This window comes from Gambusia affinis, linkage group LG15 (assembly GCF_019740435.1).
Source record: "Gambusia affinis linkage group LG15, SWU_Gaff_1.0, whole genome shotgun sequence".
NCBI classification, from domain to species: Eukaryota; Metazoa; Chordata; class Actinopteri; order Cyprinodontiformes; family Poeciliidae; genus Gambusia; species Gambusia affinis.
This window is the reverse complement of record NC_057882.1, coordinates 23,796,208-23,821,120: the sequence shown is the minus strand read 5'-3', so window position 1 is coordinate 23,821,120 and position 24,913 is coordinate 23,796,208. Positions and strand designations below refer to the sequence as shown.

At 36.5% G+C, this 24,913-nt stretch overlaps 1 protein-coding gene and 1 long non-coding RNA gene across 4 annotated transcripts in view; one reads left to right on the top strand and one right to left on the bottom strand.

The window, feature by feature from the left end:
• Positions 1–24,913, top strand: part of kctd16b (potassium channel tetramerization domain containing 16b) — an 88,945-nt gene that overhangs the window by 4,543 nt on the left and 59,489 nt on the right. The window contains exon 2 of one of the 3 annotated variants that reach the window (XR_006372887.1): positions 22,550–22,664. The exons of 1 other annotated variant lie outside the window; for it this stretch is intronic. Coding sequence is in view for 1 of the 2 variants with exons in the window: in XM_044139943.1 (XP_043995878.1) it covers positions 7,244–7,254 (11 nt within the window). In the remaining variant the exon portion in view is untranslated. Of the gene's footprint in view, positions 1–7,243; positions 7,485–22,549; positions 22,665–24,913 lie in introns of those variants that run through there. One more of the 3 variants, XM_044139943.1, reaches the window with a different exon arrangement.
• Positions 1–24,913, bottom strand: part of LOC122844475 — a 59,055-nt gene that overhangs the window by 4,783 nt on the left and 29,359 nt on the right. The window lies entirely within an intron of this gene.

Here is a 24,913-nt window from a genome sequence, read left to right as displayed (position 1 = left end):
TTTCAGTTAAACAGTATTAGACAGCTTGATAAGTTGCCATCATCAGTACACAGAGTAAGAATCTGTTGGAAGTGGGAAACATAAATCCTGGAGTTTTTCAAGTGTACAGAAGCTATTTTAGTTGTGTTTATCTAATGGCTTACATTAAAAATATCAAAAATATTTTTAATGTATTTTTTGGGTTGACTTTAGCCTAGTAAAAACCAACCCCTTGTTCTAAGCTTTGCTTCATGCAGAGGATCTGGACACTCAGCTAATGAAAAACAATTGCTTCCTGAAATGGTGGACTCTGTTGAAGTTTTAAATTTTACCCAATCATTAATGTTTGGTTGCAACATATGTAATGCACCTGCTTAATGAAGCTTACCGGAAATTGCGTGGACAGTAAACAACTCCAGGGAGAGTTGCGATATCTTTGCCAGCAGTAAAATGTCTCCTTGTCCTCTGACTTTAATTGCTCAATACTTGGAAGTGTGGCCAACACATATTGAATGGCTTTGTTTACTTCTTCAACTGCCATTGCTAAGCTTCATTTTTAAAATGGGCTAATGCCTGAATGTAGTGTAAAGTGCTTTGTGGTCGTTTGGACTTCATAAAGTGCTACACAAGTAAAGGACATTTAACTGGTTACTAATGGGTTGGACCTCTTTCTTGTCAGACATTATTGTGGCTGACAGGAAAGTCAGCTATAGTGGTGAAAGTTCATTATATCAGCTTTCAAAACTGACATAATGAACATAGACAGTGATGTGATGTTTACGCATCACTCAAATAGTATTGACAGACTCAAAGTGTTCCATCAAAATGTCCCTCACACCACTGCACCTTCACCATCACCTCCACAAACAGGTGATACAAGACAGTATGAATTTATGCTTTCACAATAGTCACTCCAAAATTCTGACCCTACCATCGAGATTTCAAACTGAATTGACCCTCAAATGCTTAGTCAGTATATATTTAACAGCTTTTGGTGAGCCTGTGAGAATAATATACTCAGTTTGCAATTTTTAGCTAACAGAGCGGCACCATCTTCTACTGCTATAATAGATCTGTCAAAGGTTTGATATGTGATGTCCTGGTAGTACTGTTGTCTTGCAGCATGAGATTCCTGGTTTTAAATGCCGGCCTGGCGTAGGTTCTCACCGGGTCCTCCAGCTTCCTCCCAAACTCAAACTAATCTGCCCATTCTACGAAATTCTGAAAAACAGTTGATGTTGAAAATCCCCAAAGATCCGCAGTTTCTATAATACGCGTCTATGTGTAAACAAGCAATTTAATTGGTGTGCCTAACACATTAGCCAATAAGTTTATTTAGTAGTTACCACTGGTTTTTAAATTCTCCTCATGCATCAGGTTCTCTGTGAATACTCAGGCTTTCTCCCACAGTAAAAGAAGACATGCGTTATTCTGGCATGGTAAACTGCCTTTAGGTGCCCTTAGGTGCTAGGTGTATACCAGCCTTCTCTCACAACCCTGCAAGTATCCAGAAAGTATGGACAACGGTTGGATGGATGACGCTTTGTAAAAACTTTAGACTTACAATATTCTAAACAAAACAAACAAAAAAAAAAAAACATACAAACCCAGAGACCAGTGTGGTAAACCACAGATGTGGTAAGGAAGCATTTTTTTCCTTTTTCTAATAAAAAACAGACTGCATTTAGCACTTGTGAAAACTGAAATGAAAGAATGTTTTGCAATCAAGTTTGAATATCCACAGCCACAAAGCATTATCAAATCCTTCAGGTGGCTGACAGTAAAAACAAGTGAATAGGCAATTTTCTTGCATGTCATGAGACAAAACCAAGAAAATATGGTAGTTTATGAAACATTTCAAACCATGTTGCAAAGTACCTCATAAAAATACAATTTGCTCATTTTTAATTCTCCTAGTTGTAGGTTTAATATCTGCCTATTTTGATTGATTTCTTTCAGTTAATTCTAATGTGTATTTCTTTATTTATCTAGTAAAGAGAACGCTGACTGTCATTCATAAGTCACAGTTTTGATATCACACAGCTATCAGCTGCTAAGGAAGCGCATGAGAATAATTTAATGGGCTGGATTCAAGATTACTGAGCTCTGCATTAATGGCCTCCATGAAACACAATGACAATGACTCTTGGCTCTCATAACCCCCAAAAGTAGCTCTAACAAGGCAAATAGAGTAGTGGTGAAAGCTGCTAACAGCTTGTTAATGCAATACATGGCAGCATATCTGTTGGCTGCTGCTGCATCTTCTTGCTTACTGACAAAAGTAACAGCTTCTGGATTTTGCCAACAGTTGCTCATTAGGAGCAACTCACTTGGAGGTGAGGGTCTTTACTTCAATGCAAACTGTACACACAATAAGAGGCACACTCATCAAGAATGTAGGACACACAAAAGCAACCAAGTAGTTATGTGAAAGCATACGTGCTCCCTGAGAAGCATGCAGGGAGCTTGTTTAACGCTGTTGTCACACAGTGAATTAAAGGCATCATCTCTACCCCACCCCATTCTCTGTTTTTGTTCTCTTCCTTCTCTTTTCCCCTTGTCTTCTCCTTTCTTGTATTGTCATTTTGCTCCAGTCAATCACAGCTGTCTTTTCTCTCTCGTCTTGGGTCCCACCTTCCCCTCTCCCCACTCTTCATTTTTCTGTGCTGCAGGGACAGGGAGCACAGTGGCGGCACCAGTTGCCTTTACATGCCTGACTGCACCGTCACGCCTCCTGTCTCACTTCTTATTCATATCTCTGTCTGTCTGACCACCGCCACCAATTTTGCATCAACCGTCAAATTCGGCTGCCTCTTTTCAGATTTGTGTGATATCAAGTTTGATTTTTACATTTTGACAAGGCTTTACTCAACTGTGTGCTTTTAAAATTAAAATACAATTGTTGAGAGGTCTTCCAATTGACTTCTACACAATGAAACAAATTTCTCAGCTCAGAGTAGAAGAATCTGACTACCCGGTACAGTTCTGCCCTTAACCTTATCGATCAGCTACGGGATAAATTGCAGCATCAGCTCCGATCAAGATCTTCCTAATTTCACCTCAGACATGCTGATGCTGCTGAATGGCTGCAAAACCTCACAGCTGGACTCTTTTCAGAACAGAGAAATCTAGTTCATATTATAATCGCTGTGTTTTTATTATATCTGTAAAAAACAAAAATGGTTTCTATGATCCATGTTCACATAGATATGCTTAGATTATCATCTATGATGCCTCAACACTGGAGGTGATAGTTGAATGCCATCTACTGTTATTTTAAACAGTAATTGATTAGTACTGATACCCACTTGACAGTTGAGTAGCTTCTAGCAATTAAGATTAGACAATTAAGTCAAAAGTTTACATACATGCATAATGTTCATTAATTTTTAATTCTGGGCTTTTTTAACTGTATTGTGAACCCCTTTTGATGAAACACAATTTTGATTTGACCAGTAATTGGTGAAACATCACTCAGTATGTTGGACATGAACCATAGCTATCAACAGGCTTCTGGGATAATTCTGACTGGACCACTCTTCTGACCAGAAATAGAAATAGAAGAGCTCATTTTAATTAGATGGTTTCCTGGCACTGACTCGGCTTTTAAGCCCCGTTCATACATTTTCATTAGGGCTGAGGTCAGAGTCATTCCCGAAGCCTAATGTCAGCCTCCAATATCCATTCTACTTTTGACTAGACTAGTTTTGATGTGGGTTTCACTGAATACACAGTTGTGTCCAGGTTTCCCTCATCTGACTCCAAATACGAGATGAAAATAAATTGGTCACAATGATCACAAGAACACTTCATCACCACTGGAATTACACACACCCACTTCACTGCAAGAAACCAATTTAACTGAGCTTCCCCAATTCTGAAATCATTGGACAAATACTCATACAGCACAGTGTTGATGACTATAAAAAATGTTTGATTACTTTCCAGCTTTGCAAGGGACAATCATCCGAATGTTATTGTTTAACCAGCATGTATAATTCTGATCCCATGTGAAGCAGACAGATAATTCATTCAAAATTTTGCAGTTTTTGTTTGAAATTTGTTTAGATTGTTTGCTGTAATGTCAGTTCACTGCTAATAGCAAATGGTTTGATATACAATATATTCTTTAGCACTAAACACAAACTCATTTGTCTTTTGCTGGATAAATAGTGGAGATGCTAGCAATAACACTTTTTGTTTTGATGCTGAAATTATTGTTGAATGAATAGGGGCAAGCTGCCCAAGTAAAAGCTGTTAGCAGACATGGACGCTGATCTCAGTCAATATGGTCATCGGCAGTTTATAATATAGTTCTGCCCTGATAATAATTATGCAACACAAAGACAAAAACTGTTTTTCTCATTTCTACAGCATGGATAGTAAAAGCAAATTTTTCTTCTCTAAACCTTTTTATATAACTTTTTTAAATTACATCAGATCAGATCTTAAACTTGATTTACTGTGGCACCCTGGACTAATTACTTAAAAACTATGCAGCTTATCATTCCTCACTAATGGTGATTAATTTGAAATACAGGCGATATTTTTTAATTACTCTCTAAAAACATCCAAAACACTTTGATGAGATTTCTTACTTAATATGACAGATCTGTAAGGAAGATAAATGCAGAGTTCGCTCTTTTTACACTGAAAATGGGGTGTTTTTTCCTAACTTTGTCTGCAAAAAACTATCAAGTGAAATCTGTGTCCTTGAACTCAGTGTTCAGTCTACTGCTGCTCAAAGGTAATCGAGCAATAGTAAAAAGACATTTTTGGAGTTTTAAACTGTGTATCATCTGCCTTTCATTTCACAATTATGTTTATAAAATCTTAATAAAAGACCTTAAAGTTTGTGGTTGGAGCGTAATAACATGCAGACAGATTCAAAAGTTACAAACACCTTTATTTGACTCTGTATATTGTATTTTTTATCCTGGTTGTTTGTGTTCAGTAGCTGACATGTAATTTCCAGGTTCACCAAAAGAACTCTGAAATTGCTCACTTGAAAGATTAAATTTTTTCATGACAAAAGCCTCAGCCTCTTAGGTCAGTTTCAACTTGTTATTCAATACCCAGATTCACTCCACTGACTGCAGATATCAGCCTCTTTCTTTCTTTCTATGTATTTTTGGTTGTTTTGTTTTTTCTTATGACTATTCAAATTCTTGGTCATAAAAGGCTAAATGTATTTACCAATTCACTGCATGTCTGCAGTGAATGATAATTAATCATGTCTGCTGACAACACTTTATTGAATCCACTTGAGGGTCTAACAGCGAAGTTCTCAACAGAATCATTTAAAGATGAACATGAAATAGTGGTTATGGTATCATGGAAACATTCTTAAAATTTGGTATGTAAATAGAAAAATCTATTTTTCTGGCTTAGGATGTATTTTCCCCAGCTTGAGCTTTAACACAACAAAACGCCATCAGATGAAATGAGTGTCATCACAAAAGGGGCTTTCATGTACGCCACTGTGTGCCACTCTGCACCATTAGCTTGTTACACACAGATGAGTAACTCCTCGTGGGGCAAATGCGCTTTGGCAGGTGGAAGCGGTTATGGGCGAGTGCTTACTTTAATGCATGACCCGCACTGCGCTACTTGAGGCATTTGCTCACCCGTTGAGCCATCAGCTAAACACACCTGGACTCCACCAGCTGCAAACTTGCATTTATACTTGCACACAGCCGGCAAACCTCACTCATCAGCAACTTGAGCTGCATGGTGTTCATCCCTGCGAGATTCTCCCAGGCCTGTCAGTGATGACATTAGGTGCAAGAGCTCCATTCTGCAAGCGTGTGGAAAGCGATTAGTCGAGGCCAAGACAGGCCTTCACAGCACAATGGAGAGACTTGATGGGAACAGCTGCTGAAACAGCCTCAGCAAGAGAGAGCATCAGCCTATACCTCAAATCTGCAATGGTTGGACTGGGGAAGAATGAAGACGGGAGAAAAACACGGTTTGATCTTTAGCAAAGGCAGCCGTTGTTATGTGGTTTGACTGCCCTGGAGCTTTGTCTAATGCACTGACCTGGCTCAAGATCATGTCAGGCCCAATGCAGAATTTAATTTGGGGGCCCACTTCCAGTTGAGCTCATCCCTCTCCTGGCACCAACACCCGAAAGTCAGCAATTAAATTGACCATGTTCCAAAGTCTTTCTTGGCTTCAAGATAAGCAATATTATGTCCTTCATGAAATGAATAGCCATAAATAAAATGTGGAAATATGCTTATTTCTCTAACTTCCTCATTTAGTCTGGCAGTCATGTTTGGAGCTTTTCAATCCAAATTCAGCAGAGATTGGAAGGAGGTGCAACGTTTATTTGCATTTGCTTATAAAGAAATTGCCTACAAGTTGGACAAGATGCGAGTCAAGCAGCAGAAATGAGTAACGTAGCAGAATTAAATTACATAGCTCATCTAGATTTTCAATTGAACAGAATTTTTATTGTATTTTGTTTTTTAAATATTTAGAAATAGGTTGTCATAATCTGAATCTGTTGTAATCTGTGTGAGAAGTGGTAACATCACATCTGCTGACATTAAAGACACTAAGCAGTGATTTGGCTCTGCCAACACCATCATTGCTACACCTGTGTGATGACTTATTTTGTCTAGTGTAGTAAAGCTGCATGTGTGAAGCAGTTGGTAGCAGCCTGGCTGTTAATGTCAGACTGTTAAATTTTACTTTATATCTCTTAAAAACGGCTTGAGATTCTTTCAAGTTTCCCATTAGACTCTTTTGTTTTATTTTGTTGGCTTGAGGCATCTCAAACAGGCTTAGAAATGTAAGTTGAAAAACAGCCTTTCATACTCTACACAGTCAAATCTGATATTATATTCTTATCATTAGTTTACAGAAACATAAAATTTCAGCAATTTATTATAATAACTGTGGTGCAGCAATAATGGGTAAGAGAAGAAGGAGAAAAGACAAATGAGCTGTAGTAATAGCAAAGGAAGCAAAGAAATATTGCGGATTAAAAGAAAAGTGAATTCAATATTTACTTTCCAAATCGAGTTTACTTGAAGCTTAATGTTATAAAGAGTACCCAAGAGTTTAGAATGACGAATGTCACCTGATTGGAACAATGTTTTATACTTATTTCTTTGTTTGACACCACAGAGAGACGTGGGACCCAGGTTGCAATAAAGAGACAACAACTGAGACAAAAGAACAGAAAAAGTGGGTCAGACATGGAGAAATTACAGACTTTCTTGTTTGTCTCGCCTCCCCTTGACCTTCTCCTATGCAGGCTTACCGTAGCTGCGTAACGCAGACTCCTATAATCCCATCCCCTGGAGGCTCTGCAGGACTACAGAGCTCTGACAGAAAGAGACCGAGCCAGGAAGAAATGAAAAGGAAAACAAAGTGAGCAAAACACAAAAAAACAAGTTTCCCACAGTCCTGTAGGACAGCCTCCCCTTTCTGCCATCTATCAGTCCATTTTCTCCTCCTCTGTGACTCTTGACTTTCTGTTGTCTCCCAGTTGGTGCTCACAGCTGATACAATGCTGATGCTCTTCCCCTGTTGTGTTGGACTAAGTGTTCCATGGTGCGATGAAGTGTGGAGCGTTGCTATAATGACAGAAGCTGCAGCTGGAGAGACTCTTCACAGGCCCAGCTCAGCGGCTGGCTGCTGCAACGCATCAATGCTTTAATGGCCCTGTATTTTCGCACGTCCTGATTGGCTGGAGATGCCATAGACACAATTTGAATGGCTCACAGAAGTTCTGCTGGATTTGAAGTTGCCTTGCTTAATTACAGCAGCATCTGTTTTCTTTCTGGGATTGCAGTTTTTCTGCCATTTGGATCTGCGTCCATGGTGAGCAGATATAGATAACAAACAAGGTTCAATAAATTCTCTTCAATTTGTTATTATGTATCATGGCTCTGTGAGAGTGGGTTTAAGTTTAGAATGTATTACTGAGAAGGTCACTTGGAATCTGTTATTGTTTAAAACTGGGAAATGAGAGACAAATTAAAAGTTTTCTTACATGAATAGAAATGCTCTTGTCAGATCCTCGTTGTTGTTGATCAAATGTAGACCAAAAATGTGGAAAAAAAAACATCTATTTGTAATGGAAATCAGTAAAACTTGTCTGGTTCTAATCTCTGGCTGATTGACCGTTGCATCTCTCGCAACAGTTTTACTTTAAGGCTTTCTGGGCTTCCAGCTTGTAAATGGAGAAAGATATTATTGCATATTTGAGCTCTTTTCTTTTTCTTCTAAACTGTTTCTGTAAACCTAATTCATAGCAACCATGGCTCCTTATAATTACATTGCTCTCCTCAGACACATTTAACTCCCAAGCCTAAATCCCCAGTGAAACTTAGACAGTGGAGTTTCACTGTCCTGCATGGAAAATTTCACCCAGGCTTTTTCCCCAAGCATGCTGAGTTCACTGGCTTCTAACAGCAAAGAGATACAGGATAAGAAGAGAATGAGGGTGGGACTTCTGACTCAGTGGGTAACTGACCTGGCCAATTTAAAAACGCTCCAGATTTAGGAAAAATAAAGCAGGAAGGGTGAATGATTATCAGAATGAGATAAGGTAAAAAAAAAATGGAGGAAGAAGCAGAAAAGAAGGAGGGGTATATTTAACTTTTTGTAGATGAATATGGTCGTATTAGATATGTTTTATGTATAATTAGGTTACACATTATTATGTAGAAGTAAAAAATTGGGAATAAATTATATGGCCTGGAAGGAACATATTATATCAGTGAATAATTTTAAGCACTTTCTGAAAGAAATGTAAAGGGACAGGAGGAGACGGTTGGGCGTCATTTGGAGGAACCAAGACAAATTCACAGTGACCAGGTTACAGTTCATGTAACATGCACATTTTCAAACAAAACGGTTCAGGTGCATTGATCTCTTTTATAGAAACAAAACCTGTTGTACTTCAAATTTATTCAAGTTTATTTAAAAAATAGTTTCCAACTTCACAAAAAGTCCTGGCAAAGACATTCAAGGATCTTTTTCTTATAAATTATCTATTGACCAAGCATGATTATGTACTCACTTCAACTTAGGAAGAGTCTCACCAAGAATGGTGTAAAAAAGTCCATGTAAGAGGGCATTTATTCTACCTTTTAAATAAATAAAAATGTAGAAAATGCTGCAGTTTGAGGTTTTCTTTTTAAACCAAATCTTTTGTTTCACAAAATTCTTTTCAAACTAAAAATGTTATAGTTCAATAAAAAAAGAAAAGAAAGTTTATTAAAGGTTTTAGTTTCCATGATGAATCTCCACTTAATGAATAAAATGTGATGTCAAATGAACATATGAAGCTCAAATTAACTGTGGCAGTCGGTGACAAGCTGAATGTTTAGTTATTGACCTTTTTTTTAAATTGAGTGCAATAATACATACTAAAGGGGAGTAACAAAGATCATAAGTGGACCCACTAGTGCTTTTAAATTAACACCCAAACCTGCTGATCTGATCACCTGCTGGATGGAAAATCTGGGGCAGCTCAGCCTTTTTTTTATTATTTCTGATACACTCTGCCCCTGGCATATTAATATATAGACGTATTCCCTGTACAGTGGTACCATTTTATTGGCTGGATATACTGAATCCTGAGATATTTCTACCATGATTCTGCTTATCTTTGCTTTTTGATGTTGGAAAAATGCCAACAGTACGTCAAAATTTCTCTGCATCAAATTTTATCTACAAAATGAATAACATTTAATTATTCAATTTTAATGTGGACTACAGTGATTTTGTTAACATTATATTTGATGATTTGTCTGAAGGAGCCATCATCAGCTTCTTGTTTTACCCTTTTCATGCAGGTCTCATGCTGCTTCACAATCTGCTGACAAACTTCTCTCCCCTCGTGCAAATTATTTCAGGGCATCGTGTTAAACAGCTTGGGGTGAGCAAAAGCTGTTTTTTGCTACTAAGCTGGTTTTATTTTTTGAATAAATTAAGTTTTTGATCTTGTCCCCTTCACATTGGGATCAAAGACTAATTTCACATGATGCTCTGTTTATATTTTCTAACGAACATTTTCCTCACCATGACTTCGTGGGTGCTGTTGTGAAACTATCTCATCAATGACCTCTTATTTAAAGTCACTTTTCAGGTTGAGCCAATTGAATTTGAAAATAAATGGTAATGGCAGGCTTTGGATTATATTTATTTATTTTTTTGCAAAACCCTTTGAAACCATATCCTTTTCCTTCCATGTGAGTATCTGCTCTGCATTCTAATGTGACAAAGGTTCAACAGGTTTTTCTGATACTTGCAAAGCCCTGCAGATCCAACATATCTTCTCATATACTTGCAGTTTTCCTCTTATTTTCCAAAGATAAGTGTCTGATTAAACAGATACTAATTCCTCAGAGACAGGTCCTTAAAACTTCAGAGCAAAACTTCTCAGTTTGATTGTTTTCGGATCATTTCTTGCTTCTTTGTGCCTCATTAACGTCACACGTTGTCACTTTCCCAGTAGAGGTCCACAGCTTGATGGAGCATATGGTCATACTGCTTTAATTCCATTCCACAGTGTCTTGTAGCTTCCTAGGGCAGAATGTCAGTGGCATTTCATTTGGAAGCGGCAGTGAAGTCTTAATGTCCATTAAGAAAGCCAGTGGCACTAATGCAGAAACTCCAGGGAAATTAACTCAGAGAGAAATTACAATACTAGCCTGTGATACATGCCCACTGTGTCCTTTTTGGTTCTGAAAGCAGAATATTGAGCCTGATGAAGGAAATAACATTTGTTTCAAATCTGTTTTTATCATTACTGTGAGAAAACATGTGACATGTTCATACAAAGAGAGGAAAATGCTAAGGCATCTGCTTCTTACATAGACTTTTAAAACCTAATAGTTTCCAACATGAGTTCTATAACTCTTTGTCCAGTGTGGCATGCTATCACCTGTGCTAAATAAAACTAAAATATAATTTGAAGAAACTTTCTATGGCTTGATAGCAAAAAAAAAAAAAAGAGCATAAAAAGTTGGGATACAGGTACTCTCTGGTGTTGCACGTAGCAGAGCTGATTGTAATTGGCTCAAAACATGAGGAGTGACAGAAAACAGAAGGTGAATGTCTCAGCTACCCGGACTGAAACCCAACACACAGGATGCAATAGCCATGGTTGCAATGGTGGTAAATTTGAAATATTTTTCAACTTTATTGTGTAACATTATAAGCCCACATGTGGAGGTGTGGGTGTATGAGCTTAAAAACTTCCCATGCACAAATTTTGGAGGTTTTCTCGACTGAAGGAAGGCAAGCAATTGACACCTTAATGCACATGAGAAATTAATTAAGAGAGAGCGATGGCACCTCCAGTGTGTCTACATCCAAACAGGAAGTGAAGTGAAGTCAAGTTTCTACATCAATTATTAATTGTTAAATTGTTAAATTGCTTAATTGTTTTTAAAAGCCTCTGGACTGAATTTGAAAATGAATGTATAATTAGAACCGTATCACTGGAAAGTAACTAGTCATAACACCATTTTAGATGTATTTATATCTCTATTTTCTTTTTGCTAAAAACAAAAGGGGAAATATTTTGGTGCTGTTTAGGGTTCAGGATAACTTTTGACCGAGAGAAGCAGGAAAACCACATTATAAACATATGCTGAACGATTCTGCATTGATCACAGTTTGTTCAAAAACACTGGTTGGTTTATGAAATGTACAAAAAAAAATTGCAGTTTAAAAAAAAAAAAAGTTAACTGTCAATTATTACCACTTAAAAGTTTACTGCCTGTAAATTGCATAAATTAAGGATTAATATTAAGAGCTCTGAAGTATTAAAACAGCAGTTCACTTATAGGGTGACAATACTTTAAAGTTATGAGACAGGAGAAGTCATAACTCTAAATTTTAATTCTGTGTCTCATTAGTAATCCCTCAGAGTTATTTTAGTCTACTCAGCTGCTTGCAAGAGCATTCTATTATTGCTTCTTCAACTCTAAGTAACTGTGAAGCACACTGTTCATTAAAAATACTCTCATATATGATGGGCTTATGTTCACACCATGCATGCATAACCCCTCTCTTATCCAAATGTACACATAGAGGTTGCCTTACACAAACAACTCACAGATGAAAAATGGTTCTCATTAGAGGGATGATTATAATTCACACTGCTCACTTGAACACATTCACTGTTCGGTTGTGTCCCCTCTGTTGATTTATGCGAAGCAGGGTTGATTTTGATTAATGTCCCAGGATCCATTACAAAAGACACAAAATGTTACCCACGCAATGACCCATATTGAGCTGGGCCAGAAGCGCCCCTGATGCCCTAAAATTTCAGCTTCAGTATGTTTCCTTGGCTTTCATCTCAAGCGGCTTCAAAGACAAAGCTGGATTTACAAATCAAAGCTCTCACCTGAACCAGTGAGTTCAGTTTTCTGGTCTCTAGAAAGCTTTGAATGCACCTGGCTGAAGTATATATGTTCCATAGTCTAATACCCAACTTAGGAGTGCAAAGTGGCGTTTTAGTGGAATTTGATTATTAAATAAGTCAAGAACAACCAAAAATTTCACAAAAATCCAAAGATAAATGAGACAGAACACTTTCAAATAAATTTGAACACTTTCCATGCAGTTTGTAGTTTAAAACATTTAACTTGGAAAACATCAAGTAGATCTCTGTCAGAAAGCCTGGATGTAGAGTAGGATGAGATGAAATCATTCTGGTAGAATCACTGCAATGTTGCCATGAATAGCGCTACATTACACTACTGGTTCGATCAAAGAAAGCTATTATTTAACTGTGTTTTTTGGTTTCTTTTAACAAATGGGCTACTCCAAAGATAACTTATAAAAGACTCATTCATTTTAGTTGTGGCTTTGCTTGGTTAACATTTGGTGTATTTTAAGAGTTTAAGATCTTCTTTATTTTTTTGTCTCAACAGCAAAAACGAACAATACCAAAACAATCAAACAAAAGATTTCGATATCACACCAAGCCTGCGCCGCTGTTTATTATTCGCATGGAAATAAATTATCGAGTGATACTCACAGAGGACTGCATTATCTGTGGCAGGCCAAAAGATGCCATTGCTGTTGGCCAAAATAATGGGTTGCAAAGTTTGACCCTATGCATCCATACCACTTCTGTGATGATCCCCAAAGCATCCACAATATTATTTGCAGAGTGTGGATAATGATTCGCCAGCTGTGACCATGTGTGATTATGGTCTCCTGTTTGTAAATTTGTTTTGCAGGACAACAGCGAGTTTATCAGGGTGTAAACATCTGATAACACAAATGCACACAGGTACACACTCGCACACATTATCCAGATAAGATCAGACTGCAGTCCAGCTTAGAGACACATTGTTTACTGCAAGATTAACCTGGCTGAAGCTTTAGAGGGATTAGTAAACAGCACGTGTCCTCCTAAATCAACACAGACCAACAGTCGATTCTGTAAACTCCAGCCATACTATAGATTGAAAGTCTAGATCTGATCTCTGGAGCGTGGTAATGCTCATTTGGCCATGAACATACTCGGGTGTGCAGGGGTGGGAAACAGGCAAATGGAGCAAAGCAATTACGCGCATCCATCGGATCAGAAACTTGTTTAGCGAATTAAAATCATTACTGGCTGACATTTAGATGCAGTGATCCCCTGTAATCACTAAAAATCTCTCATCACTGGTAAAATGGTTGGATTAGAACCGTAATGTAACTGTGACAGAGAATAATGACTCCTCCTCAATGAAGAGCAAATCTTATTCAACCTGGTTCACTCTTTGTGCTTTTTGTGTGCTCATGTGAGCACTGGATCGGTGGCCTTTTCAGATTTAATTCTGATGTTTTCATGCAACACCAAAGAAAAAACAGCCCTCTCAGAGATCGCTCTTCCCCCAGTTCCTCCTCACTACTTCACCCAGCCTCGCCTCTCTGCCACGCTTGGTTACACTAATGGTCCAGCTTTGTTTTTTTTTTCTTCAGCAGACAATTTTACAATTGGAGAGATGTGCCAGATTGCACAAACAAACAATGTGAAAAAAATTGGTTTAAAATACACAAAGCAAAAGCAAATGGTGGTTAGTCAACCAAAGACTCAATAAATATTCAAGATGTTTCTCAGATGCAGATTACTTCATAAATAAAATCAATTTAGAATACAAATCCTTTGGTCCTCTAGATCAGTGGTCCCCAACCTTTTTAGTACAGCGGACCAGTCAACCCTTCGTAAATTTTCTGCGGATGTTGTTTCTTACTCATTCTGCTGCATGTTGCAAGACGTAACCAACATCATCCGGTTTAGGATTTTCAAAATAAAAGCTTGCCTATTTATGTAGCAGAAGAGGTCAAAGGACATTAGAGCAGAAATAAAGGAATAATGGTAAGAGTGAACAAGATAAACTATTTGTTTCCCTAAAATGTAATGCGTGAATATTCCTGTACAAAATTCTTTATTTTATTTTTTTGCAGTCAAATATTCTGACATTACTTTAAATTAAGTTTTTATTTGTACCTTTCCTGCTTTTTAAAAAAAATTCCATTTGATACCTGACCATATTCAGAGAATGGTTTCTGAGTCTGAACACTGAATGAACCATGTGCAGTTTGCTTGTACCATCCTTAACAGCTCAAAAAAACCCCACCATATACACAGATTGAGTCATAGCACACCACCGATAGTCTTTTTGGGCTGACATGTAGAAGTGGGAGTTGAATAAAAAAATTGCCAAAAGCCATTTTTTGTTTCCATTTGTTTGTTTTTTTCTTTCAGGGTCACGCCTTTCTGTTCTGTATTTGCTTGATTCTCAGCCAGATGAGCAGATCAGATAGTTTCCTCTGGAGCGTTTGAAGCACAAAAGCATTATAATAAGAGCCCAAGCCTTTGTTTCCATGAAAAATACCTGGCTGGTGGTTTACTGAGTCAGACATATTTTAAGGAGCAAAGCTTATAGCGTGCTAGATTTTTTATTGTCGTTTCTCTTACTGGGTTTACAGTGCTGAAATTTTCTGGTAATATAATTAGATCTCTTAATAATCCTTTTCTACCTTCCCGTTTCCTGTTACTGTGTCCTTGACTGTCAGCTGAAATTAGTTTGTGTCTTTACTGCTCACTCTTTTATCTCTTCCTGACTTTCCTTCTCTCTCAATTTTTGTCTCACTTGACCGTTTTTTGTCCTGCAAAAGTCTGGTTTAGCTGTAATTTGGCTATAGTTTTTTGTGAGGGCGTTTGATTTCGAGGCTTTGTATTCATTTAAGTTTCTCTTTTCTTTTCTTTCCAAATGCCCCAGGACTAAATCAGTCACAGCCGAAGTATATTCATTCTTTTCTTTTGTTTTCCAGTTACCTCCTCGCTCACTGTCGAGGTACACTCTGGCACAAAGGAGGCATTTTTTGGCCATCTGCCACACCTAAATTAAAGCTATTGGATCTAATCAACAACATGCGATCATCTAAGAACATTCTGGACAAAACATGTCAAATAATACAAACTAATACTGATGTCGAAGTCAAAAAATACTGAATTACAGCATAAATAACTAAAACCTATAAGTTTTAGTTGGTTGTCAGCATTTTAAACTTATAATTAGGGACAAAAACATAATTTCAGATCTGATAATGCTATTCTAATTAATATTGCTCCCTTAATGGTAATTTCTTTAGAGCCTGCCTGACCTTCAGTTAACTGCCTACAGTTTCTCGCACAGCATCTCCAACAACTTCCTGATCAGTACCAAGTATCAAATAGTTTAGATGTTCTTGTAGGCTTGAACAAGATAATCCAAGAAATTAAATTTTAAAAAGACTGATTTATATATGCAGTCCAGCTAGAATAAACCTCTAGGCTTGATGCCCTTTTGTCAAACTCAAATCCTCTAGCGATTTTCTGGCAGATTCTGTGGTGTTTCCAGGCCAGATGAAACATTTAATCCTTTCATCATGTTTTGAGTCCGCCTCAGGGTCTTCTATTAGGTTTACGTGCTCAGAATACCTTGATAGCTATGGCATCCTTGTAATGCAAAATACCAGTAAATCTTCTTTGGGCTTCTTATCTTGGTCAGAAATCTACTCAGTCTGTCTTAGAAATGAAAAACTAGACACCCAGTAAAAAATACAGGCTTGTTATTACAATCATAACAGATACCCTTCATGACTGAGTCCCTTCACAAAATCATGCAACGCAGAACGATGAATTACATCAATATCTTTAGGCAGGTTATTTTCAATGTTTTACAGGCAGATTGAAGTTCACAATGTTCAAACCCAATATAAAACCTACAATAATGTACAAACTATCAAATTACAATGCAACACTCTCACAAGATATAATTTAGAATTAACTTTATATAGTCTTCATCAAAACCACGATGTTAGTGCTAACAAGAAGGTTTAACAAATTTACAGACCAGTGTCTATTAAGGTGATGTTTTCACTTGAGTTTTTGTTGAGAATCTAATGTAAAAAATAAACTGAAATCGACAGTAGGTGGGTTTTTGACTCCAGGGTGAAGCTAGGATATGGTGTCCAATTTTCTTGCACTGGCATGTAGTCTAATAACTGACTATGTGCAAAAAGACTATATGCTTTTTGACAATGGGTTGAATTTGCTTTGTAGGAATGATGAAAAGTTTGTCTGAAAGAACACACTTTCAGACAAAGTCAGTACCAAGTTTAAAATAATTTAGAAACTTATTTTAAATGTTTAAAATAAAATTTCTCATCTTATGTTTATTATTGGCTGAATTGACCTTTTAACTTACTCGTGTGCATTGACAATAATGAATTTCTGATTTCAGAAATCGTGAACAAAACACACATAAAAAGGTACAGTATGACTTTGCTTTGTCCTCCTCTGGACATGCTTGTATTGGCATAACAAGAGCAAGGACATGATTTATACAAGAATATCTAACTCTACATTTCATTTTTATTCTTCTTTCTTTTAGTTTAAAATGTCAGTTGTTTTCAAGTATTTACATTTTTATGCATCCTTGAATGTAAATCGATAAAAGAATAAATATGTGACAGAGTGAAATACTTTAACAGCTGAAAACAGAAAACCATCTTGGTAAAAAAAATTATTATAAACCAAAGTTACAATTTGTGCGTAAGAAGCAAGGTAGACACAACTTATCAATTCTCCTTTTCAATTTGCATTTCCATCTTCCTACTCTGATAAGTTTTCTACTAGTTGCCTAAAATATATATATATATATGTATATATATATATATATATATATACATATATATATATATATATATATATATATATATATACATATATATATATATAGATATATATTTCTGCAGCATGATTCAACCAAACCCATGTTTCTCAGCATAGACAGCATGTTCACAGTGATGTGCAAGGTTATCTTTCCACAACACGAATTTGCACTCCCTTTAAGTAACAAAGGTTCAGTTTTGCTCTCATCTGACAAGAACAGCTTCTTTCCTGGTTTAAGATTCCCCACAACTTTATTCTAAATCTGTCTGGTGTGTTTCTTGACTTTCATAATGCTATTTCTACTCTAATATTCTCCAACAAACTTATGAGGCTTTCACACGTAGATGGTCTCTGTATGATAATCAGGTGGCCTTTAAAGGGAGCTCAAATTTATTTAGAATCAGTAGAATAACTTGGGATGAATGCAAATGCATGCCAAACTTTTCTTACTTATATTTGTAAATATGTTAAAACCACATATCTATCTGTGCATCTTTTCCTTCTATTTCACAGTTATGCAAAACCTTCTGTTAGTCTATCCATTAAATTCTTATATAATACATCCCGGCTTGTTTTACTTTATTTTTTGCGAGTTATTATGAAATGCATTTTTTGTTCATTTGGATTTTGAGCATCTGAATTGCTCCTCTTGTGTGTCTGTTCCATTTGCGCTTTTTCAAATGCTATTCAAATGCCTTTATTGTATCTCTTCATTTTATGTCAGATTAATTGGAAGCAGACTGCTTCGGTTATGTTTCGCTTTTTCATATTTGTTCCTTATGTAATATTCTGATCACATCTGTTGATCATTGCAATCATGTGAGAGTTAATTTGTATTTGATGAAAATGTCATAAGTATCAATTAAAGGATGACTAATTCTAAATTTTAAAGTAATACATTTAAATACACTTCCCTACTATACATGCACTCTAAGGAAAGTCAGGAATCCGTTGGTGTAGTAAAAAAAATTAGGGATGTCATATCACTGGGTGGGATGCTAATATGAATGGATGCCTCTCATATATTTCATGCAGCCACCAGTCAGCTGAAGTGATGACTTTGTGCATTCACATTGAACGGAGAACTTCTTGTGATCAACTTTGTTAGGGTGTGATGAATGTGAGCCACAACGACTTCATTTTGGGGAGACTAGGTGCGCCTAGATATGATGAGTTGGTTTCTGAATTTAGTTGAGAGCAGCTCTCTGACTGATGGAGTGGCTGCAGGTTCTCATGTAGGTAAAGGATTGGTTTCAGCTCTCTGTATTGCAGACAGTTTCATAATGTTGGTGAACATTTCTTCTCAGATGTCTTGGAGTTTTTATGACTTTAATGATCCAAATACTAAAGTAAATCTGAGTGAAATAAAGAAAAACTATCAGGTCGGAATTGAATTATGCTGCTGTACCTGTCTGTAAATATGATAATTCATACTGAACAGCATTTTAGGAAGGGAAAGGTTTTTTTTTCTTTTAGGTTTATGATTAGTCTGACTTTGAACATGGGAAATAGTGGAAAAATTTTCTCAATATTAACATTTAAATATTGAAAATCAAAACGTGGCATAAAAAGTGTCACATACAGTATAATGCATATGTGTTCAGTTTGTTATTTAGATTGCAGGACGGTGTTAGCCATTGGTAATAAAATTGTAGAATTGTTCAAATCCGTTAATTTATTTTGTAGGTAATGATTATAGTGAATATTTTGCTTTTCTACATTGGGGCTGCTGAGGCCACTGCTTTAATGTTGCATAGCATTTAGCATGGAAAGAAGTTCCTCCATTAGTCCATATAGTGTTAGTCTTCATAAAATGGCAAAACTATGAAAAAATAAACTTCCTATATACAACTATTCAATGCTACTCTGTCTAAGATGCTAGGGTCATCTTCGCTCTTTAATTCGTGTTGTCTCATGTGACAAACTTTCATCAGAATTTATTTTTCTCCAGTTTATGCTGTTTCAGTTTTCAGTCTTCTTCAGACAGGAAAGTCCAAACATCCTTCACAATAAGAGTGCAATGCAGCACACAGTTGCAGTTTTCTGTGCTGGTAAAGCAGAACTGTCTGACTGAAAGATCAGGCTGAAGAGAGGCAACTTTTGTGTCCAAATCAGACTGTGGCACAGGAAGCGAGGTGGAGGGAGAGTGGAACCAAAATTTTGCAATCATTTCTCTCTTTTTAATTTGTTTATTTTAAAAGTACAGCACATGATTCCAGACTTCATATTTGTGAGGAAGTAGTTCACTTTATTTTTTACACAATAACATGTTTATTCACGTATGCTGTGACACATACATTTAATGAGAGCTTTTCCCACATTTTAGTCACAGTCATCTAATGTATTGTTTTATGTATGTTGGTATCATTCAGTTACCTAATTACATTGCCCCCCAAGCTGTTGCAACTATGTGATAGAATAGATGATGTGACTAACATGTTTACCTAAAGTTGCTCAGAATGGCATTTGTTTAGGTAATATAAATTCATGTGTTTTCTCCATGGTATCTTATCCTGTTTCTGCTGAGATAATATTTTTTTCTGGATTGCTTTTCATATGGCCTCTTGGGAGTAAACAATCTTCTGCCGTTTGCATCTAAACAACTCCATTAGGACAATTACTATATAGTTTCAGTATTTCTCAAAGGCACCTCAACTGTGGCAGGAAGAATTACACATTCACTCCTACCCCTTCATTTGCTTTTATAGCTGACTGCAAAGCAAGGCTATAATCTTTGTCTGACTAGGACGTTTCTCAGGTGCATCCCATGCATTTTCTGCACCATAAATTGTAAGGTCATGTCTGATAAAATAGGGGGTCTGATCCGTTATTATCAAGTGATATTTCTACTCAGTGGGCTGACTTTCAGCGCTGCTTCACTTGCTCCTGGATCATCAGATAAAGTAGCGGTCTGACAGGGAAGATATTGGTTGGCAGAGCCTTCAGAGACTTCAGCTTGTGATGGTAGCAGTAATGGTGTGCATGTTTTTAAAATTCCATCAAACAGCGGAACGCCACACTTAAAAATGCTAAAACACAAATGGAATGAAATTCATATGAAACAGACATGAAATGCACAGTTTTTGACACACAGCACAACCTTTAAATCAATGTAGCACACCACTGGGAAGGTTTTTCATACTCTTCACTTTATATTTTTATCCAAAACTGGTCACCTACATCTCCAGTATGAGACATATAAGTTTCTCTGTTTTATGGAATAGTGTCAAGATCTTTATCTGACAACAGATGTAATTGGATTTGCTCAGGTAAACCTAAAAGGGGAACTAAGGATTATTTCCCTCTAAACATAAAAAATATGGATAGTCATCGTTTAATGAGATTCACTGTAATGTTTAAGAGTTAAACATTGATAAAGTCGATGTTTAAATTTTTTTTGATAAGGCAGATTCAAAGAGCAAGTTTGTTCCTGATTGACTTTAACTTCAGTAAATATAAAAGTAGTTAAATTATTAATTAATTAGATTTTTATTTTTAAATGCATTTGCAACTTAATGATTTTGACATTTAATTTTGAAATATGTAGATTGTAAATTGACACATTGGATGAAATTATATGTAGTTATTGTGAAAAATTGTCTGGTTTGCAGCAGTGAAGGGAAACATGAGCAATTTTTGGTAAATGGTAAGAAGAGTGGCATAACCTTTCTGAACTTTTTCTCCAGTCTTTTTTGAAAGCATCAGGTTTATATAAGGAAGGGAAGCACTTTAATGTTTAAACCGACAGCTTTATCTAACACACCATCCACTGCCCATGAAGGCATCTTTGAAATCTAAAGTTTATTTTGTGATGATGCACCACATGATTCAAAATCTGGCGGGACATCGTGGAAAGACAAGATGAAAGAGAAATTGTTTAATCTTACTGCAACAAGTTTTCAATTTATGGCTGTGCAAGAAAACTAAAAAGAAAACGGTTTGGTTCTGAACCTTTCAGAGAGACGCTGCTTTGAGGTCTGCCTGGAAACAATTTTTCACAGTAATTTCCAGGGCTCAGGTCTTTGAGGTTTTGATTGTTTGGGCTGAAACGTACTTGGTGCCTTTTTGTATATTACAATTCTGGTGCTGATGGCTTCAGGAAATGTCTGATCCCAAATTGAATTCACTATTGAATTTCATTTCTGTGTCTCAGTGTGCTCTGGGGACGTCTAGCTTCATAGCATGCAGTGAAAATTTAAATATTCACTGAGATGCCACCCTTATTTCATAAATGTTCATCTTGGAGCTCAGGAAATGAGGTTCAAGGTGGTTTAGACAGTTAGTTATCACACTGTAAGAAAAGGAATTCACAGATTAGTTTTTCTAAATACCATGTATTTATCTTTGATGATGAACAGTGGCAGTTTCAGCAACTGCTTAGTGTTTTATCTTTGCGTCATGACAGCTTAATGCAATACTTCTGTTTGCTGAGAGTGTGTTTTATTCACATTGTCAGAAATACTGCCTTGTTTAAAATAAAACAACATATAACCAAAAGTCTCAAACTTACAAATTGTCCAATAAAAACTGTGAAACTGTATTAAAATGTTTTAGACGTACACTGAAAATACACTGCAGATGTATACACATTTTGTCTCATTTCAGCCACAAACGTAATGCATTTAAACTTTATTTTATGTAACATCCCACTTTACTTTGATGGACCTAATTTAAAAAATGGTCCAGTTCATAAACAATATTACTAAATCATAAAATTCATGCACAAATGAAACTTTAACTTGCTGGTTGGTCGGGTGAACACAGTACAGATGTTAGTCTGTGGTCCACCACTTCCCCAGCTGTTCTGTAAATCTTTTTTGATGGTACATTTCACAAAAGAGGCTTTTGAAGCTGACAAACACCAATAAAAACGGCTTCTTGACAGATGAGATAAGAATAGGCAACATCTGCTACAGACATCAAAGTGCTGCAAAATCAAAGTGGGTGCAGGTTCCTAGCTGTCCAATTCCTAGGCTTAGACTGATGTTAATGTGTTAAAAAAATCTACTGCAGGAGTTTAACAGCTGGGTTTCCAGCTGGGAGTTGATAAATCATGTGTCTGTAGAGGTGCTGTTTTTTTAGACAATGATTTTAAAGCATTTAAACAACAGCAGAGATAATAAGTGGTCCTCTCACAAACTGCACTTACTGTTGGCTAAATAATAATAATTTTTTAAAGAAACAGAAAATATCAGTGTTAAGATTGGCATAACGGTTGGTATTTTTCAGTTCCACAGAACATTTCAGCAAACTGTCTAAATGCACCGTTTTTGTCATTCCAGGATGCTCATCATTTATTAGTTCAGGAAAGACTGCACTGTTTCCATAAATAAATTAAAGTGTTTTGACCTGCAGTTTTGTTTGATCAAATCTCTGCAGGGAAGGTTGCCCTGTAAGGGAAGTTAGAAGAAAAGGAAGATATTGAACAAGGAGAGGATATTGAATTGAAGCTTCCAATAGAAGAAGTGCAACTTTATCCAGGAAGGCTAAAGCAGTAAGTCTAAATAGATATATTTTATGACTGACTATGTATTTTCTATATTTCTTTAAAAGAGAATAAGTAAACCATTATTGTAGAAGATTTTCACGAATTTAAAAACCGTTCATAACTGTATTAAAAACTAAATCAAAACAATGTATATCACCATCTGTTGTAAGCAATAATAAAAATAAACAATCACATAATAAAACCATGTAGCATAAAAGATTTAACTTCACTCTGGGACATCTATGCAAATGGGTTTGTATACATAAATCCAAAAACCACTGCCATTCAAATGCAAATGAACTTGATCACTGTGGCAAAACAACAACAAATCACAACTGCAACTACAGAAAAATGCAGCTCCATATTTTTTAGATTTTTATTAATAAAACTTTGACAATTCATGATTACTTTACCGTTGGTTCATCACAAAAAATCCATGGGATCACATGCAGGTTTTGCAACAATGTATACCAGGATTATAAAGAATGACCAACGTTTTCATTGCAACTATAAAGCCATCTTTATTGAAGTGAATCAAGATGTTTTAGCAACACCTGGAGAAGGAGGATTTAAGCTGAGGGCATCTCTCAAATTGCTGCCTGTCTAAGTGTCACTGTGATTCTGGAAAGAGAGTGACAGCAGCCTCTCAAACTCTGACAAACATACACTCTGTCAGTTAGATTTTGGGTTTGTGCTTTATGTTATTTTGCCCACTTTTCTCTCTTCCTTTCCTTTCATTTATTTTCCTTTTCTTAACAATTAACATAAATTTTAACTGTCTTTAATAAAAACCAAAAAGACTACCACTACCCGAGGAACCTTTTCAGGCCCAAATCTTCCTCTCTAAAGTACTAAATATTTGTTTCCTAAAAATCTGCAGCTGGATCAGTGAATGAGCTGATTTCAAAGAGCTCCTCTGGGAACAGATGCCCCACTAATAGAAAGAGGACAGACATGGAAAAAAAATAAATAAAAACACACCTGAGCACAGCTGTGCAGTCAGTATTTGAACAACTACACATACTTTTTATGTCATATCTTTGTAATATTACCGGTATATATATATTTTTCATCCTTCCTATAAAAAAGAATAATCAAGACCTAATAAATAAAAAAACCTACCCTGCCATAGTTCTTTTTTTTATGCTACTTGTAGTAAAATGACAGTCGACCCCATTATGACTTTAGGGTTTTATTTCTTTTGTACTTGTGCACATGAAGAGTCTGCCACAAACTTGAAGAAACAAATAGTTATACAATGGGATCTGCTTTGTGTGTTTTTCTCACATAAAGACATAATAAATTATTTGCAGAGTTTAGTAATATATTTGTGGAGTAAAGATAAGACAGCATAAAATGGCATTAATAAAAATAATAACTTCTGGTATCAATCTTAGATTGCTATGGCCACTTTTTGTTTACCCACAATGTTGACAGATGTGCAAAATCCTTTGATTAAGCAATCTGTTTTGGAAATATCTAGTGGCTGAGAGCCAAACGTCACCTAGTTATGTTATCATAAGATTACCGTACAACCATCAGTCATAATTTATGGGCAATTCATTGTAACAATGTCCTGAAGTCATCTATAAGACATTTAATCAATAGCTGTCTCCTTATTTAGAGACCAACCATCCATCCATCACTGTCTATTTCAGCTCATCCTTGCAGAGGGCCTGGTGTCTCTCTTCAGCGGCCATGGGGAGAAAGGCAGGTTACACACTGGGCAGGTCGCCAGTCCATCCAAGGGCAACAGAGAGGCACACAGGACAAACAATCTTACACACACACTCATACCCAGGAGCTTATGTAGATACCTAATACATAAAAGTACTGCATAAGAGAAGATCCATCCATCTATTATCTACACCTGCTTATCTGTGCAGGGTCATGGGGGCGGGGCGGACGGAGTTTTGCCACAGTGATCAAATGGACGTTTTGATACAGAGAGCAAATGTTCATTTTCCAGACTGTCTTGCATTTTGGACGATAAAGAGATTTCACTTCAAAAATAGTTTCTGTACAGTGACATGAACAGAGACATATTATTACAGACACAGTGCTTCAAATAAATGTGCTAAGTCTGCCAATCAGAGAAGCCTGGCTCTTGTGCTCCACAACAGCAAACTCGTACTGTATGAACCTTTGCAGGAAAAAGCTTGTGTTTTTTTTTTGTTCCCCAACAGCAAACTGAACAATCTGGTATTTTAGATTATTAAGAATTGAAGGCTTCAGTACTACTTTATACCTCAGCT